At 39.1% G+C, this 16592-nt stretch overlaps 1 protein-coding gene across 1 annotated transcript in view; it reads left to right on the top strand.

Moving 5' to 3' along the window:
- mast2 (microtubule associated serine/threonine kinase 2) overlaps window positions 1-16592 on the top strand; it is an 86857-nt gene that overhangs the window by 43853 nt on the left and 26412 nt on the right. Inside the window, 3 exon segments of the mRNA XM_087784643.1 lie at window positions 2764-2795; window positions 12452-12543; window positions 16414-16489. Coding sequence (XP_087640769.1) covers window positions 2764-2795; window positions 12452-12543; window positions 16414-16489 — 200 coding nt within the window.

Consider the following 16592-nt stretch of genomic DNA (forward strand, 5'->3'; position numbering starts at 1 on the left):
CCTCCTATAGCAGCAAGCAGCTGAGCCACGGATGAGCTCATCCATGGTGACCGCAGAGAGATTCGGATGATGTCATCCTCTTAAAAAAACAATTTAATCTGGACCCACAGTTTAACATATCAAAGAGCTTTTATTTACCAGCTTGGTTACCGCTGCCTTACGAAGAGTCCGGACTCCCCGCTGTGCCGCCGCGTCAGAGGACAAAAGATGAGGAAGAGGAAGAAAGTCCTCGGGCTGAGTTCCTGATCCACATGAAAGTGTCTTGCCAGAGAACTTGAAGAACCGTGAAATTGAACATCAGAACCTGGTGTAGCTGTGGAGCTTTGAGTGTGGATTGCATTTGTTCTCTTCAGGCGACGTTGTGTTTGACTGCATTTCTGTCCAACCAACTCATCATAAGATTTATCCCAACGTTTTTTGGAGTTTACTAGGTTCTTCTGATAAAAAACAAAACACAATTTATATTTATTTACATCTGCCATGGAGTTCAGGCAGTGATTATAGTAGGCAAAATTATATTGATAGATAAAGTGCATCACATCTCTACGTTTGTGAAAAAAAGGTGCTCCTCAAACTTAATAAAATAACAATTAAAGCGAATTTCAATGCAATTTGTGAAAATCTTTGTAACAATCTCTAAAATCATAGAAAAATATATATCATGTTGTTGTTAAATACACAGTAAAACAGTTTAAATCGCTAAAACTCAGGAAAAACACGCACTTGAGTTTATACTTTTGCTGTTTCGTGTGGTAATAATCGACATATTTACTATTTGAAGTCAGTGCACATAAAGGGCAAAGAAGTTGAAACAAGTTTAGAAGAGAATTCAATGTCGTTAAAAATTGGTTGCCCAGCTTTGTTCAGTGCTAGCAAAAAACAAAGAAATATAACACTGAATACAATTAAATCGATAAAATAAAATAAATTTCACTTGACTTGACGGGTTGCATTTTGGACAGTTATTGTTCATTCAACATTGTTATATAAAAACACGATTTTGTATTTGTTCCTGCATATTTTGTTCATTATTTTTAAAAATGTCTTATTTAACAGCTATAAATGCTCCTCTAGCATTGAGCCCTCAAGGAGTTATTTGCCTTGTAATGTACTTTTTGCTCATGAAAATTATCAGTTTTTATTAATTGTTTTGTTGTTGCAATTTTCACATTTATTTCACTTTTTTAAAATAAAATATTACATTTACATTTTTTCACATTTATATATATTTTTTATTTTTAAGTAAATGTGGATCGGCTTCAAAAAGGGCGAGGCTTGTTATGATTGTAAATGATCTCTCACAGGCATCTGTGAATGCCTCGTGGGCTGGAATCTTAATTTGTCTAACTGATGATCATCATCAGGGTCCGTCTGCTCCGGTGTCCTGAACTTTCCCTCTTCCTCGACACCCCCTTCTTTCATCTTTTCATTTTTGAGGTCATCCAGCCGTCGCGGACCCCCGGAGCGTCGGCGGCTGTTAGCAGAAGCTGGTTTTGACAGTGAAAGCAGCACTGGAGGGTTGAAATGTCACTCTCACCCCTCGACTGGTTCAGCACCTTCTCATCTTTGTCTGGCTCTCTTCTTCTCTCTGTGTCATCCAGATGATCTTGCTGTTCGTTGCCTCGATATTTCATCACATAGTTATGGCTCAAGAATCTTTCGCTCCAGACTTCTGAGGCTTATAGGTTACTTGAATCAGAGAATACAATGTATAGTTATATATATACTGTATATATAGCTTCTAAATAGGATGTTGTGGATTCATTATATTTTTGTTTTTTCAAAAAGCTGTTCTTTTTCCTCTAAAATAACTGTTAATTTACTCATGTTTTATCATAATTTAACATTTTAATATTTCCGTGGTAAATATATTTGTCTTTTGTCGACAATAAAAAAACAAAACAATGGATAAATAAATTAGTTTTAAAAGGTCCTAAATAGAAAATAAAAGTTTTTTAATTACTCTGAGATTACTTTAAATATAACATGCAAATGAATGAAAACATACCATACATTCATTTTATCCAATCAAATGTATGTATATATATATATATATATATATATATATATATATATATATATATTTATTTATTTATTTTTTCCAGTCTAGTTTGTGATCATGAAGATTTTAGACTACTTCTGGTTCATTCAGACTTTTTTCTCCTCGTTGAGGACCCAGAAGGAAGTTGTGCAGAGTGTGTCGCTAGAGTGTCAAGTGCGTCGAGTCTTTGTTCTGTAAATGTGCGAAGGGAAGCAGTTTTGTTTTTGAGATGATTGACGGGTGGAGCAGTCGAGTGTGAGGGTCTCCTGGCGCAGAACTAAAGAATGCAAATCAAGGAAGAGACGTAACTCACACATGTGTAGACATTTACACACTCGGGGTAGAACAAAGACACACAGACACACTGGGACTCGTACAAATGGGGACACAGTAGACACATATGGAGGTAAAATACACGAAGAAAACCGACAAGCAAGCATACACACACACATGTACACACTCGAAACACACAAGACATTTAACATGGTTACACACGTCCTTACAAAACTACACAACCTGAAGCAAGAACATGCTCAGACAAACACGGTCACACACAGGAACACACCTAAACTCTGAGGATCTTTGCTTTTGTTTGGTCAATATAAAGTGTATTATAAAGTATTGAGCTTGACACTGAATGTTCCCTGTGTTCTTCTGCCTCCTTCTGGCGAAGCAGCAGAACTGCATCTCAAAACACTAATGTCCTCTTTTCTGTCTTTCAGAAGGAGCTGAGTCTTCCCAGACGCGGCAGCTTGTAAGTTCCCATCATCCCCTCTGTTTTTTTTCCGCTGGTGTTTGTGGCAGTGTTTTGTAACGAGACTCACAACTTGACACCATCACGCTGTCGACAGACAAACCCGTCGGGTCAGCGAGAGTCTAACGACAATCTGATCTGATGTGATCCTGCGGGTTTGTGTCAGCTGTTGTTGAGATCAAGTCGTTCGGAGGACTTCCTGTAAAAGCTCAGTGTGTGTGTGCGTGCGTGCACGCGTGTGTGTGGTGTGTGTGCGTGTGTGTGTGTGTGTGTGTGTGTGCTCGCAGGGCAGCTGAGCATCCAACTTTTACAAGCTCAATGCTATTTATATCAGTGTATGGAGAGTGTATTTGTGTGCTTTCCAATTTATTTCCGTGTGTGTGCCAGCTGATCTACTGTGTAACACTTAGTAAGCTTACTATGCGAGACTGCAGCGGTTCATCATCTGTCAGTCAAATGTGGTGAGAAGTTCATCAGGGTTCTTTCTGTCAAAGTGACCTTACTTAATCTAGAAATTGAGTGACGGTTTGATCCAACCCAGAGGTGTGCGTGTGTTGTCCATCTGTCACTCACTCTTTTTTCCATAGAACCACTTATCGTGAATGTGTTTGTGTGTTTGTGTGTGTTTGCGGGGAGAAGTAGTTCCAGTCCGCCTGTCAACCGCTACATTGTTTATGAATGATCAATCTGCTACATGTGGTGTATCGGGGTCGTTTGTGTCCCGGAGCTTTTGGAATACGAGCGCTTGCCCCTCTTCAGGACCTCTTAGAGTCTGTATCTTCACCGTAGACATTTGATCTTACAGTTTAAAACAATCCTTCTTGTTTACGCACCAAACCTAAAACACAGTTTAAGTCACAGGCTGAACTGTTCTTGATCGATGAGTCTATAACTGCAGTTTTTAACAGTAAATAACATGAGTAAAGCAGCTCTGACCTTCAAACACATGGTTAGTTCAGACTTAACCTTCAACAGCCTCATTTTCTAATGCACTATAAGAAATATTTATTCACACACAACTCATTCTTTCTTGCTTCCCCATACGTTAATGTTGTTAATGTACGATCTTATTATTCTTACTAGTTGGATTCAGGGCCCAATCTGCTGCTATTTACTGATATTTGTAGTCTTTGCTCTTTGTGGAAATATTGTTATAGTTTCCTTAGATACTTCCACATTGGTCAGCTATTGCATTTCACTTGTTGTTCCACACAAGTTCCACATTTTCATAATGGAAGTGTTGATTTGTCTCGGAGCGTTTCATATGGTTGATAGAACTTCTCTATTTTCCCGTCTTCCTCATCGTCTGACGTCTAAATAACCTTTCCGTACGTTCCGCTTCTGGTTCTGTAAATAGTTTATTTAAAAATCAACTTCTGCTTTCATATGCTTGTTTTCTGAATAGATGATACCTTTGCGGAGATGCAGCCTTTTCAAATTTCAAATCTTATCGTCAACTAATTGACCAAGGCCAACAGAAACCTCACATAGCCGAGGTGCCACTCCAGTCTATTTCAGCTTCTACCCTAGTCGCCTTCCCGCCTCCTTAACAACCACCTCCCTCACGTCTACCTCCCCCCCTCTACAACTGCTGTTTGTGGCAGTCCTCTGACCGACCATTAGCTTCCAGGAAGAGAAGGGGACTTTTCCTCGAGCATGCCCAGGATCAGAGCTCTCCTCCTGGGGATCGTTCTGGCTCGACTCCCCTCCCAACCTGCTCTGCTGGGACTCTGGACTCCAGAGTGGATCAGTTCGTGTTAGCTTTCACCTGTTGTGGATTACCAGCCAAGACAAGGGAACCAACTTGTCCGGGACGTGCGCGTGTATCTGTAAATAGCTTCACGGATTGTCTGTTTGCGTGTGTGTGTGTGTGTAGGTGTGTGTGTTTGGGTCGTCTGATAGTTTGTGAGTCAGCAAGCCTGTGCACGCTGCTGGAGGAACACTCTAGCCCAGATACCTAACATAACTGTGTGTGTGCCGATAAGAGCAGGTGCTGACGTCACACACATGCACACACACAAACACACGGACACACAAAGACTGGTCAGTCTTTCAAGATAGCGGTGGACAGTTCCAGTCATCGAAGGAGCCACCAGGATGGTTTTGATTGGTGGATAATCTGATGCAGATTACTGGATTATGGCAGATTAGGTCTGAACTTTTTGTACCGGGACCCGAGATGAAGAGGAGGAAGGAGAAAGCTGGGGTACCGAACCTCCGACTCCAGTAAGAATGAGATATTGAAACATTTCATAGCTTGACCACTAAAGTAAATCTACATTGAGTAAATATCAATAATTAAGAAAGTTTATAAAAATAATTCTCTTGACAGTCCTTTGAAGTTGCAGGTCATGCATGTTAGCCAAGCATTAGCTAAGTGCTAAAAAATGTAAAAAGATGCTAATGTGTCCAGATCTGTTTTCTTTGCCAAAATAAGATAAAGTTTGTTAATCAAATGACAAAATTGCAAATGTCCAAAAAACTCTGTAAAACCCTAGAATTTATTAAAAATAGGTGTCATACATCATAGCACTATTATCTCACTGGTTCTGACATTATTATTATTATTATTATTATCTAAGGCAGTAGAAACCAGGAGAAAAAGCAACCCAGATTTCTGTGATTCTGTTTCGGTCTTATTCTCTTTTGAGATAATCTAAAATACAGACGGTACACACGTATTTCAAAACCGAGTCATATCAGTATCTGTGATTGGCAGCACCTGAACTCAAAGCACCTCAGACACATGATCTATTTACGGAATAATACTGACAGAAAATGACACCCACAAAGTCTGTTAGAGTTGGAACACGTTATGTGTCAAGACTTGAGAAAAACAAACGGCTTAAGAACGTTTGTGTGAGAGCCCAGTTTCCGCACCATTTTAGAAGTACACGGGTATCAGATAAAACACCCCTAAAAATAAAGGTATCTTTTCTAAAAGTATCTTAAGATAAAACAATAAAAAAAGGATTGACGAGATAAATATAACAAGTGAAAATGCTTGTCACTTAAAGCCTATCAAAACATGGAAAAAAACGTATAAAAATAAACATGACACTCTGGAAAACAAATAATTGAAAAAATAAGTAAAATACTAATATATCTCAATAGATATAGTGCTATTGAAGTGAGTGAATAGTGGTTTAAACATGGAATTTAAAAAAATACAACAAAAACTTAAACTGCCAAATAAGATACAAAAGTACAATTTAAAAAAAAAAAAGAAAAGTGCTTTTAAAAGACTTTAAAAAGTCCATGTTGTTACCTGATTTTTATTGAATGTTGTCACATAGTAACAAAGTATATTGGTATTTTATTTGGACATTTCCATAGAGGATTGTAGTTATTTTTGTGATTGCACAACAAACCAAAAAAATGTTTTGACTAGTCTGCTATTGAAGAAGAATCTTCTCATAAATAATCACAAAACACTTTACATTTACTAATTTTGTTTAAATAATAATAAAAAAAAATCATTAGATTTTTTCACTTTGTTTATTCAATGCTTATTATGTTATTCAAATGTATTTTTGGCAAAACAATCCAAATGGTTAGAAAAAATATGAACAAAAACACCAAAAGGCCAGATTGATTGATTGATCATGCGTCACATATACATTTTAAAATGTGTTTCAGCGATATTGACCAAATATTTACTTGGCATATGGTCTGTACTAAAAGCAATATCGCACACTACCACTGGCTTAAAGCCCTAATATTGAAAGAGAGGCAGCTCATTTCTCAAGTTTCACTGTAACGACTGTGCTCTAGGATTATGTTCTTCAATGTAGAGAGAAAAGATAAATCTAAAACATAAACACCCCAAAAATAACTGTTGAATTGTTGTGAGGACACACAACAACATCTGAGGTGAGAAGTATTTGCCAGAAAAAAACAAGTTCTATAGAAGCTAGTTAGCACGCTGTACAGTATGGACATGGAATTATGTCTAGTTCGAGTTTCAAATTCTGTTTTGACTACTTCAGTTTTGAAGTAGGGTGCTAATGTCAATTTTCACAATGGGGTGCATGGGAAAGGTCAGAGGTCAGCCATGTTTATGCCTCTTTACGGTGTCCTGCCTGACTTGGCGACAAACATGTTCACACTTATAGTTAACACACCGCTACACCCTTGAAACACGACACTCAGTCACGGCTGAGGAGCTGGCAGGACACGCACCTAAACACTTCTCGTAAATAAAGATTCATAGTTTTGTTTTTGAACTTTAAAATTGCTCCCACTGTACTTTTTAATGTGTTTTAGTTTTCTTTATTATATGTTTTGTCCATAGACTGAATTTGTTAGAATATAGTCTGTAAAGTATAATATTGAAATTATTTATTTATACAACACCTTATTAAAATATTTGCTTATTACTATTTATAAATGTCTTACCATTTAAAGTCATTAAAGTCCCAACTTCAGGGCAACTACCAAATCATGTAAAAATATTTTTAAATTGCAAGTTTTGTCATCATTCAGACACTGTGGACAGTTGTGATCTATAAGCCCAGCAAGCTATTAGACTTATTAAATGATATTCATATATAGAATCCTTCATCCTCTTCATCCTGCCTTCCCTCCCTCTGTTGGCAGAATCTGGTCACCAGCTCAGCTGCGTTGTCACGGCAACAGCAGTCTCCTTCAGCACCTGCTGTCTCCTACTTCCTTCCATCCCTCCTTAGTTGCGCCCCCTGCCGTCACCCTCTCACTCCCCCCTTCCTCGACCCCCTTGCTTTGCTCAGCCGATGGGCCCCTGTCGGCCCCTGTTCACCACAGAGGGAACCCATTCCTGTGGAGGTAAGAGTGTGTGTCGCTAACACACCAATGCTACAGGAAGTGCGTCTGTTTGATTACTTGAGTGAAACCTTCACTGAGCCAAAACAACATACAGAATGTAACCACAATTTTTGTGTGTCAGCTGTATTCAAAACATGGTTGCGTCGATGTAAAATATTTTTACAACACATTAAACATGTATATTAGCAAATAGAGGAACATGAAATGTGGTCAGGTAAAGAAAGAACCCAATAGCAGGAAGTGTCATAAATAATTTTTATTATCCGATTATTATATTTTCTTCCATCAGGCTCACATTCATAATGGCGACTGCATTAGCACCTCATTATAATCTCAGCGACATTAGCACTTAAGCTTACATTTTAGCTTTGTTAGCACTCCAGCTAGGGGTGGATTTTAGCTATATAGGCACTTAAGCTAAGCCATGATCTCGGCTGCGTTAGCACTTTAGCTAAGCTACAATCTAACCTACAGTAGCACTTCAGCTAAGATACAATCTAACCTACAATAGCACTTCAGCTAAGCTACTATTTTAGCAACGTTAGCTCTTCAGCTAAGCTATAATTTTATCTACGTTAGCACTTCAGCTAAGCAATGATCTTAGTTACATTAGGACTTCAGCTAAACTACAATTTTTGCTACATTAGCGCTTTGGCTAAGGTGTGATCTAAGCTACATTAGCACTTCAGCTAAGATAGTAGTTTAGCTAAATTAGCTCTTCAGCTAAGCTTCGATCTCATCTACATTAACTCCTCAGGTGCATTAGCATGTTTAAAAATGATCAAACTGCTACAAAAACTACTCCAGCAATTCTAACACCAAGAATATTGTTTGAGTATATTTGCAAATTCTCATGTCACTGATGCCACTGAATTTGCTTCCCATTTCTATTTTATTATTCAGTTGTTGTTTTTTTATTCAATAGCATGTTATTTTAGCAGCTGTAGCATTTCAAAGTCATTACCACATCACTTATACAGGCTTTGTCAGCTTCAAAATGTTTGTTATGACTGTCACCTTTTAACCGCTCTTTCAACATTGGCTCCTCACCTATGCTTTTATCTGCTGCAAATACTAAGTGGGGCCATTTTCACATCACCAAACATTACATCCGTGAAATGTAATCGCAACGTGTTACAGTCAAGTGTACCTCTCACTGCTTGTTTGTGATAATGATTCTACTTCGATACAGAGATTCTGCAATATTGACGACAAAAAAAAGATAAAAAGCATCTGGTCACGGTATTTGTATTTTAAAGCGGAGTGAGGTGAATCTGTCCATCAAAGCGCACAGTGTGACACTCGTTGGCGGTAATGCGGCTTGACGGCAACATAGACTTTTCAAAGCTCTGCAGTAGATATCCAGTCACCGTGAGACATTGTAGATTCTCCTGAAACGATTTTAGTGTAGAAGTTCCTGCAGTAGTTCGGCTGTTTTTCTGCAATTATTTGCCCCTGAGGGGCTCCTTTTTTCATTGGTACTAAAATAGTACTGACAAAAACAGTGCAGGAGACATGACAGTTATTTCTGCTGCTTTTTAAAAGTAGTTATTTAGACGTGTGTGTGTGTGGATCTGACAGTACGACATAATCAGATGTTCATTTGATGCAGCCTTCAAGTCTTTCCAGTCTTTCGCTAGACCAGACAAATCATACTTATTTAAAAATTTTATTTCTGGGCTGTATGACATTTTTAAAAGTTGTTTTAACCGGTTAAGTCGCATCCTACATAGTGTTTTACCACCATACTACCTGATATGCTTTGTACTAACTACTTTGCTAGCACACAACTTCTTAAAGCGTACTCGCATGCCAGAAACCCGTGAGAAAAACCTCATGAAACCTCATTTCTAAGTAGTTTAAGCATTTGTAGGCAGCATGAAGAGGGGGCAGAGAAGAGGGAGGAAGGGGGCGCTGATGAGTGGAGAGAGAGTGAGAAGGGAGAGTGAGGAGAGGGGCTAGAGACTGGAGAGGATGCTTTTCTGCTCGCTGCCAGAGCAGCGGCAGGAAGTGTGTTCTGAAGCCGAGCGTCGTCGCGGCGATGGTGTTGTGACAATGTCTGACTCCTTCTGGACGCTGATGTCCAACCATTCGCTGCCGGACAGAGGTCTGCTGCGACGCTCCAAGAGGTACTCCGTCATCCTCCGTAGACGTCATCCTGTCTGACGTGTGTGTGCGTTTGTTCATGTGTCTGCGTTTGTGTGTCTGTGATTCTGTGTGTGTCGTTGACTCCATAGTCGCTGTCTCTTCCATCAAAGACGGAAGTGATACTCCAGCTGGGAACAGACAAGAGCTGCAATTTTCCTCTAATAACAGGCTGACAAACGCGCACATTCACGAACGCACACAGAGTCGACACAGGCACACAAATGCTTTCGCGCACTCGCATGCACAGATGTGGCGAGTACAAAAGAAAGTCAAAGTCGGAGATATTCCCAAATAAAAACGCACATTCACAAAGACACAGTTAACGTGAACACTGGTGCACACTAACACAAAATACAAACAAACAAAGATTGTAACAGATGACGTGAATAGATAGATGGATACACCCATGTGATCAGAGGCATACGCACACCCATCAACACAAACATGAACTTGAAGATTCAAACACATACAAACTCACTAATCTGTACGAAAGATGGGCTTACATGACTGATGCTAAAGAAATGAGCTCTTCAGCTAAGTCGGTAAAAAAGTGCACATTCTCCCTGTTCAACATCTGTTTGTACGTTAGCTACATTAGCACAGATCCAACATGTGTTCACTATGTTGCTTCTTGATCAGTTTTACCGACATCATCAATGTGTTGGCGTAATTGATGTGAAGCAGAAATATTGGTTGCAAGACATGAAATAGTGTACACACTAACACAAACTCACCCATGCATACACACACACACGCACACCAAACACATTGATTTCCTGTGTTGTCGTAAACCTCAGATAATAAGTGGGCTGCGGGAAATGAGCTTGACTCCATATCCACACACACTCCTGATAAATGTGCTTGTGTTCCGAGTGATGCCCACATTGCTGTTTGCTCATAAGCAGTTTTTCTTTATCTCCGCTGTCAACAGACTGTCACGCTGTTATGAGTTTCTCAGGAGCAGAGAGATGACACGCTGAGCTGATGCACAGTTGCGCCTCTCTTCAAAACACGAGTATCACTCGAATAGCTTAAATAAGCAACTTCCATAGTGTGAAATATAAAATAGTTTTTGGACTTTTAAAGGAAGTCTAGTCTCGATCTGCTTCTCTTTTTGGATCTGGGGTCTAATGTAGTACACTCTCCCTTTGTCGCAGTCAAACTCTTAATATTGAAGTTCCAGAGCAGAATCCTGTGAGGAATGGGATGGATTTTATATTTCTGGTTCTGAAATGAATCTCTGCTTATGATGGTCTTCATCTTGTTAGGATAGCATGAACCTCTAATGTGTGATGTCATTTAAAATCAAATGGCATCATCTGTGAAAGATCAGAAATAAGGTTTAAAGGGAAACTAATGTTGAAACCCAACTCTCCTAACTCACTCACATGTTTCAAATGTTGAAGTCTTCCTCTCGGCAAAGGAGAGGTGACAAGAAGGAAGCATATTGTGCAGGATAATTCACTCCTCCAGCCAGCTCTAATTGCCCCCTGCTTTGTTTATACAACATGTCCCTTCGAGGTGGATACTTATGGGATCACTGACACGTGGTGACAAACCTTGATGTTTGATCAATCACAGCAGAGTGGGCGTTGTTATGGTAATCCAGATTTAATCTCCAGAAAAACAGTGTTTTCAGTGGGCGGGGTTAAGCACATTTAACACATTTATTCAATGAAAAGAGACACATACTGATGAGGACAATAGAGTCCAAGATCTATTTAAGACACATTAGTTGCCCTTTAAGAATTTCTTGTCGTCATTGTGTAAAAAAAACTAGATTATATGGAGGGTTAAATTATTGAAACTTAATTTCCTGTGTGCCTCTGGAGGGTATTCCTTATTCTTCTCTTTTGAAAGTCAAACAAGCTTTGAACTCGCATCCAAACCAATGTCAACAGGCTTTTTAAAATGAAATCTGAAGCCAACTGCAAAATATGAAAACAATTTTCTACTCTAGATGTCTGAATGCGTGGTTTTTAATGGGACTGGTTCCGATATAGAGGGTGAGAAGTCACACTGTCAGCAGACCGAACAAGTAAATATGCATCGATTCACGTTGAACTTTGCATAAATGAAATTTCAGAGTCAAATTTATGCAAATGCTGCGCATGAAAACCATGTAGCTGTCAGAACAGCTGGATATTTCACAGGAGGTCCTTTCAATAAAGTGTCAAAGTCAAACTTAAAAAAATGTTCTGTCGTGTCAGTTCTGTTCAAAATTGTTTCTATGAAGAATATTTAAAGTTGAAGTTATATTTGTGGTGGTTTAGTTTCTACCAGTGCCAAATAGAAAATGGAGGGGCCTGGAAAGTGGGTTTGAGTCAAGTGTGAGATTAAAGTTGTTGAGTCCCTCTGAGACATTAGATGGATCTTGTGGCACGCTGTGCTCGGAATACAGATAATTGCACTTGTGGAAATTAAGAGACATTAATTGACTGAAGTGGCTGGACGGGAAATGGATCAGACTTATTCAAAACTGGTAAATAGTATCTGGGTCAGAGGTTACTTGATAGGAATTGGTCGTAGAGGGTAAGCATTTGAGTCATTTAAATAACTTTGGTTGCGAGAAAGGAAGTATAAATGATGAATGAATTTATTTGTCAAGTATCAGTGAGTGAACAGTGAACAGTTCTTTCAAATATCCAATGTTGTGTCTTTGTCCGTAAACATGCTCTAAACTGAGTCTCTGTCTGTGTCCTCAGCTGTCGCACCAGCAACCGGAAGAGTCTGATTGTGACGTCCAGCACCTCGCCCACTCTGCCACGCCCACACTCACCCCTACATGGACACACGGGTAACCGTCTACTTGATTTACACACTTATATTTTGTGTTTGTTATGTCATGAAATCACTTGACTCACTTCCTGATGACTCAGGTGAGCCCCCTGGTGGACGCCGTGCTCACTGCATTCGTAGAACTTCATTGCGACAACATGATTACGGGTTAAACGAGTTTGTTTATCAGCAGATTCATTTAGAGATTAATGTAAGCATGCATTGTTGAGTGCAGACTCGTTCAGTACCGAGGATTAATACAACTGGAAGTGCTTGATGTTAATTTAAAGAGGTCCTGCTGAAAAAAAAAAAGCTACACAAGTCCAAGCACACACTACTCATATTTCATGTGTGCCTGGTGACACATCACACACTGATAGGAATTCTGTCAAACCTAACTGACAGCATGTCACACGAAAAAAAACTTGACTCCCCCTCCGAGGAAGAATGAGAGCATGTGATATTGATCGAGGGTGATGGAGGGAGAACAGAGAGCTGAAGGAGACGGGAAAGATAAATCCAGCAACATGCATGTGAAAGATGGAAAACTGTCAGGGAGGGTATCAGTTTATGTTTGATGGGATAGAAGGGTGAGGGAGGGTGAGTGGTGCGGGTGACTCTTTTGTGTTGGTTCTCACATGGTGGTTCACATCTCATTCGCTCTCTGGAGACTCACTACCTCAACAACCTATCAGACTCTTGTATATGATAAGGCGCACACGTATACCAATCCTGTCCGTCGATTAGATAGTCACAATGAAGGGCTGTGACAAATCATGATTTCTTTTTTTTTTTTTTAAATATGTTCATTGAGACATATTCAACAGTGTATACATTTTCACACATTTTTTTTAACAGATCAGGGAAATTCAGAAAAAAAAGATTTTTGTTTCTTTTCCCCCCAATCAGAAAATAAAATAGAAATAAAAATTAAAAATAAAAATAAAAATAAGTAATACATTAACTAAGAAAAAATAAACAACACACAGATAACAAACCAAATGTAGAAAAAGGTTTGAGCATTTGAATTCAATATGAATTTAATATGCATACCCGTGTGCTCCCCTCCCTCCCCATCTCTCCCCGGCTCATCTCACAGTACCGATGGAATGACACATAAAAATATAGTTTCTTCTCAGTCAGGCAGTGCCTGAAGTTCAGTAAAATATTCGATGAAAGGTTTCCATTTGACATAGAAAGACTCTGTGGTGCCTCTTAATGTGTATTTATTTTTTTCCAATTTAAGATAGTACATTGTTTCGCCATTTTGGTATTGGTGGAGCATCAGATGATTTCCAGCTCTGGAGGATGCAGCGTCTGGCAAGCAGTGAAGTAAATGCAACCATTTCTCTCAGTGCGGTGCTCAGTCCACTGGTGATGTTAGGTGTACCAAAGAGAGCAATATATGGACAGAGTTTCAACTGCACGCCAAGCACTGTGCTCATGATTGAAAAGTATCTGGACCAATACAAATCATGATTTCTAATCGCAATAAATACTTTAGATTTTTACGTTAATAATGCAGTTTTGAATTAAGGCCACAAACATGGCTTAGAAAGAGATTATTTACCTTTATGATCTGTATTTACTTTGAGGCCCTATATACACTAGGAAACAAACGCTTTCATATTCTTTACACATAATAATACACACTACAGTATATAGTACATATACTTACAAGGGTCCTCAACCGCTGACCGGTTTAATGTGGGCATTGTATTGATGGACCGACATTCATATTAAAAGGTTTTTACACTAGTTTACAGGCTAATTTTTTGAAGTAAACTTAACTAAAACAAGTGTCTTAAAGTGTCAAGAGTCGCAGAGAAAATGCCATCTTTTTTCAAAACACCTTTCAGACAGTAATAATCAATAGAATTTATATAAGTCGTATAAACTGGTACCAGTCCCCGGACAAGGGTTTGGAGACCACTGCTCTGACACATAACAATTACAGTTGAAAATTGTTTGATTAAAGTTGAAAAAAATCTGATTACAATAGAATTTGTTTGGATTATAATTCTAAAATTCTACAATTGTACTGCACAAAACATATATACTGAAATCTATGTAGAGGACAATATAACGTTAAAATATATATATTTTTTACATATAATATGCTACTCCTCATATCCACCCACTAACTACACACAAGAGACTTTAAACAACCACAAACATCAATGTACAAACTACACACGCACCTGCCGAATAAAACTACAAATCAATACTTCTTGTAACTGCATTTCTGGACCTCCAACTTTACAAAGACTACAACATTCACCAAGTGAATATATAAAGATAAACATGAGCATCAGAGTCACAAATATTCAACTTGTTTGTTGAAAGAATCTCAACATGTAGTAAAACTTCAGATCATCCAACGACTTGACGAACAACTTTTACAAATCAAAGAATCTGAATCCATCATCCAACCTTCTAATGGTTAGTATTCCTTCTATCTCTGGTAGCTCTGTTGCCATAACGACGCCGACTTCTTTTCCACCCCAAAGACTGGTTGAGGAAATAAACACCGCAAATTAAATATCAGTAATCTGAACGTCAGTTGGACAAACCTGAGGCGGCGGCGGAGTAGCTAGCTGGAGCAGCCGCGGTAATGTCCATCGAGGTGACGCGCGGCGGATAAATGCGCTCGACAGGCGGCCATTAAATCTGATGGCGTCTTTACGAGATGGTGATTATCCTTTTCTGCGTCGCTTTCTCTCAATCCCTCGCTGTTATAACGACGTTCATCTCACCGTTTAATCAACTTGAAGTCTCATATCCGGCGCCGCCGGCCATCACTCCAGGAAATTCCTCGAACGGCTTAATTTCTCTGTCTTATCCCTCTTGTGACTGCTCTTCTAGGTCCAGTCCTACTTTTGCTTTTTCTGCTTCTGCTTCTGATGCATCTCACATGTTCCCACGTTAGAGATTAAAATTAATTTTGAATTTTGGGTTTATTTGAAGATATTCCACGTGAAGCCATGTCTGTTCAATGGATCAATATTCAACAGTGCTGCCTATCCTTCAGTATTGAAGTTACTATAAAGCTCAAATCAAAGAAGCCAAAGTCAGATATTAAGCAAACAAATATAAAAGAGCTTATTGTTTCTTATTTGGGTTTGCTGAACCTCGTCAGTGGCATATTTAAGAATCAGGGAGTCTGTGTTTCTCTCACACTCGTGAGGGAGAACTTTTATTTATTTTCCACGGCGGCGCTGCTCCTCCCAATTATGTCTGAGTTTTGTGTTTCCAAACAAGAATCTCTCAAGAGAGACGGCAGTAGAGCTGGAGCGTAGAAAGTAGATTTTGCATTTGCATGTTGATTCTGCCGCTAAAGTAGGTCACCATCAGTTTTTGGCAGGAGAACAAAGATTGGAAGAAAGACTTTCTCTACCTGTAGACGTGCGATTGAGGATTCGCCATGATTGAGGAGACCTTTTGCTGATGATATTGTTTTCATGTCGTCTGTCCTAACATGGAGGAATCCATCAAAGTCTCTATCGATCATGTCTCATTCGTCTATGGAGGTGTAGTCATTTCTGGATGTATATTGTTATTAGTTTAACACATGACCCTGGGTCACTGTTTGCCACAACAGTAGAACAACTTCTACTCTATTCTGGGGAAAAAAAGCAGGATAGACTAAACTAACATTGTCAACGTTCATCAAGGTAAATAAAGGACAAACTGCGTATCCTTGGTCTGCCCCAAGACATCCTCCCTGCGTCCAGAACATGTCTTGGTCACCTTGATGCATATTTTACGAGAGTTGTAATAAAATAATGGTCATTATTTTTTAGAATGTATGAATTAATCTTGTCCTATATGTTGTGCCTCAATTTTAATGACACAAGACAAATGTATATTCTCCTCTGTCTGGTTCCAGGTTCCAGTCCTCTGGACAGTCCACGCAACTTTTCCCCGAATACTGCTGCACACTTCTCCTTTGTTCCAGCGCGCAGGTAAGCGGCCTCATTCAAACTAGAAACTTGCTATCCCATAGTTATTGTTGCTTCCGACCAGCTGATAAATTTATTTTGAACCAATAAATACAACTATTTTCAA

This window comes from Callionymus lyra, chromosome 2 (assembly GCF_982586985.1).
Source record: "Callionymus lyra chromosome 2, fCalLyr1.hap1.1, whole genome shotgun sequence".
In the NCBI taxonomy this organism is placed as follows: domain Eukaryota; kingdom Metazoa; phylum Chordata; class Actinopteri; order Syngnathiformes; family Callionymidae; genus Callionymus; species Callionymus lyra.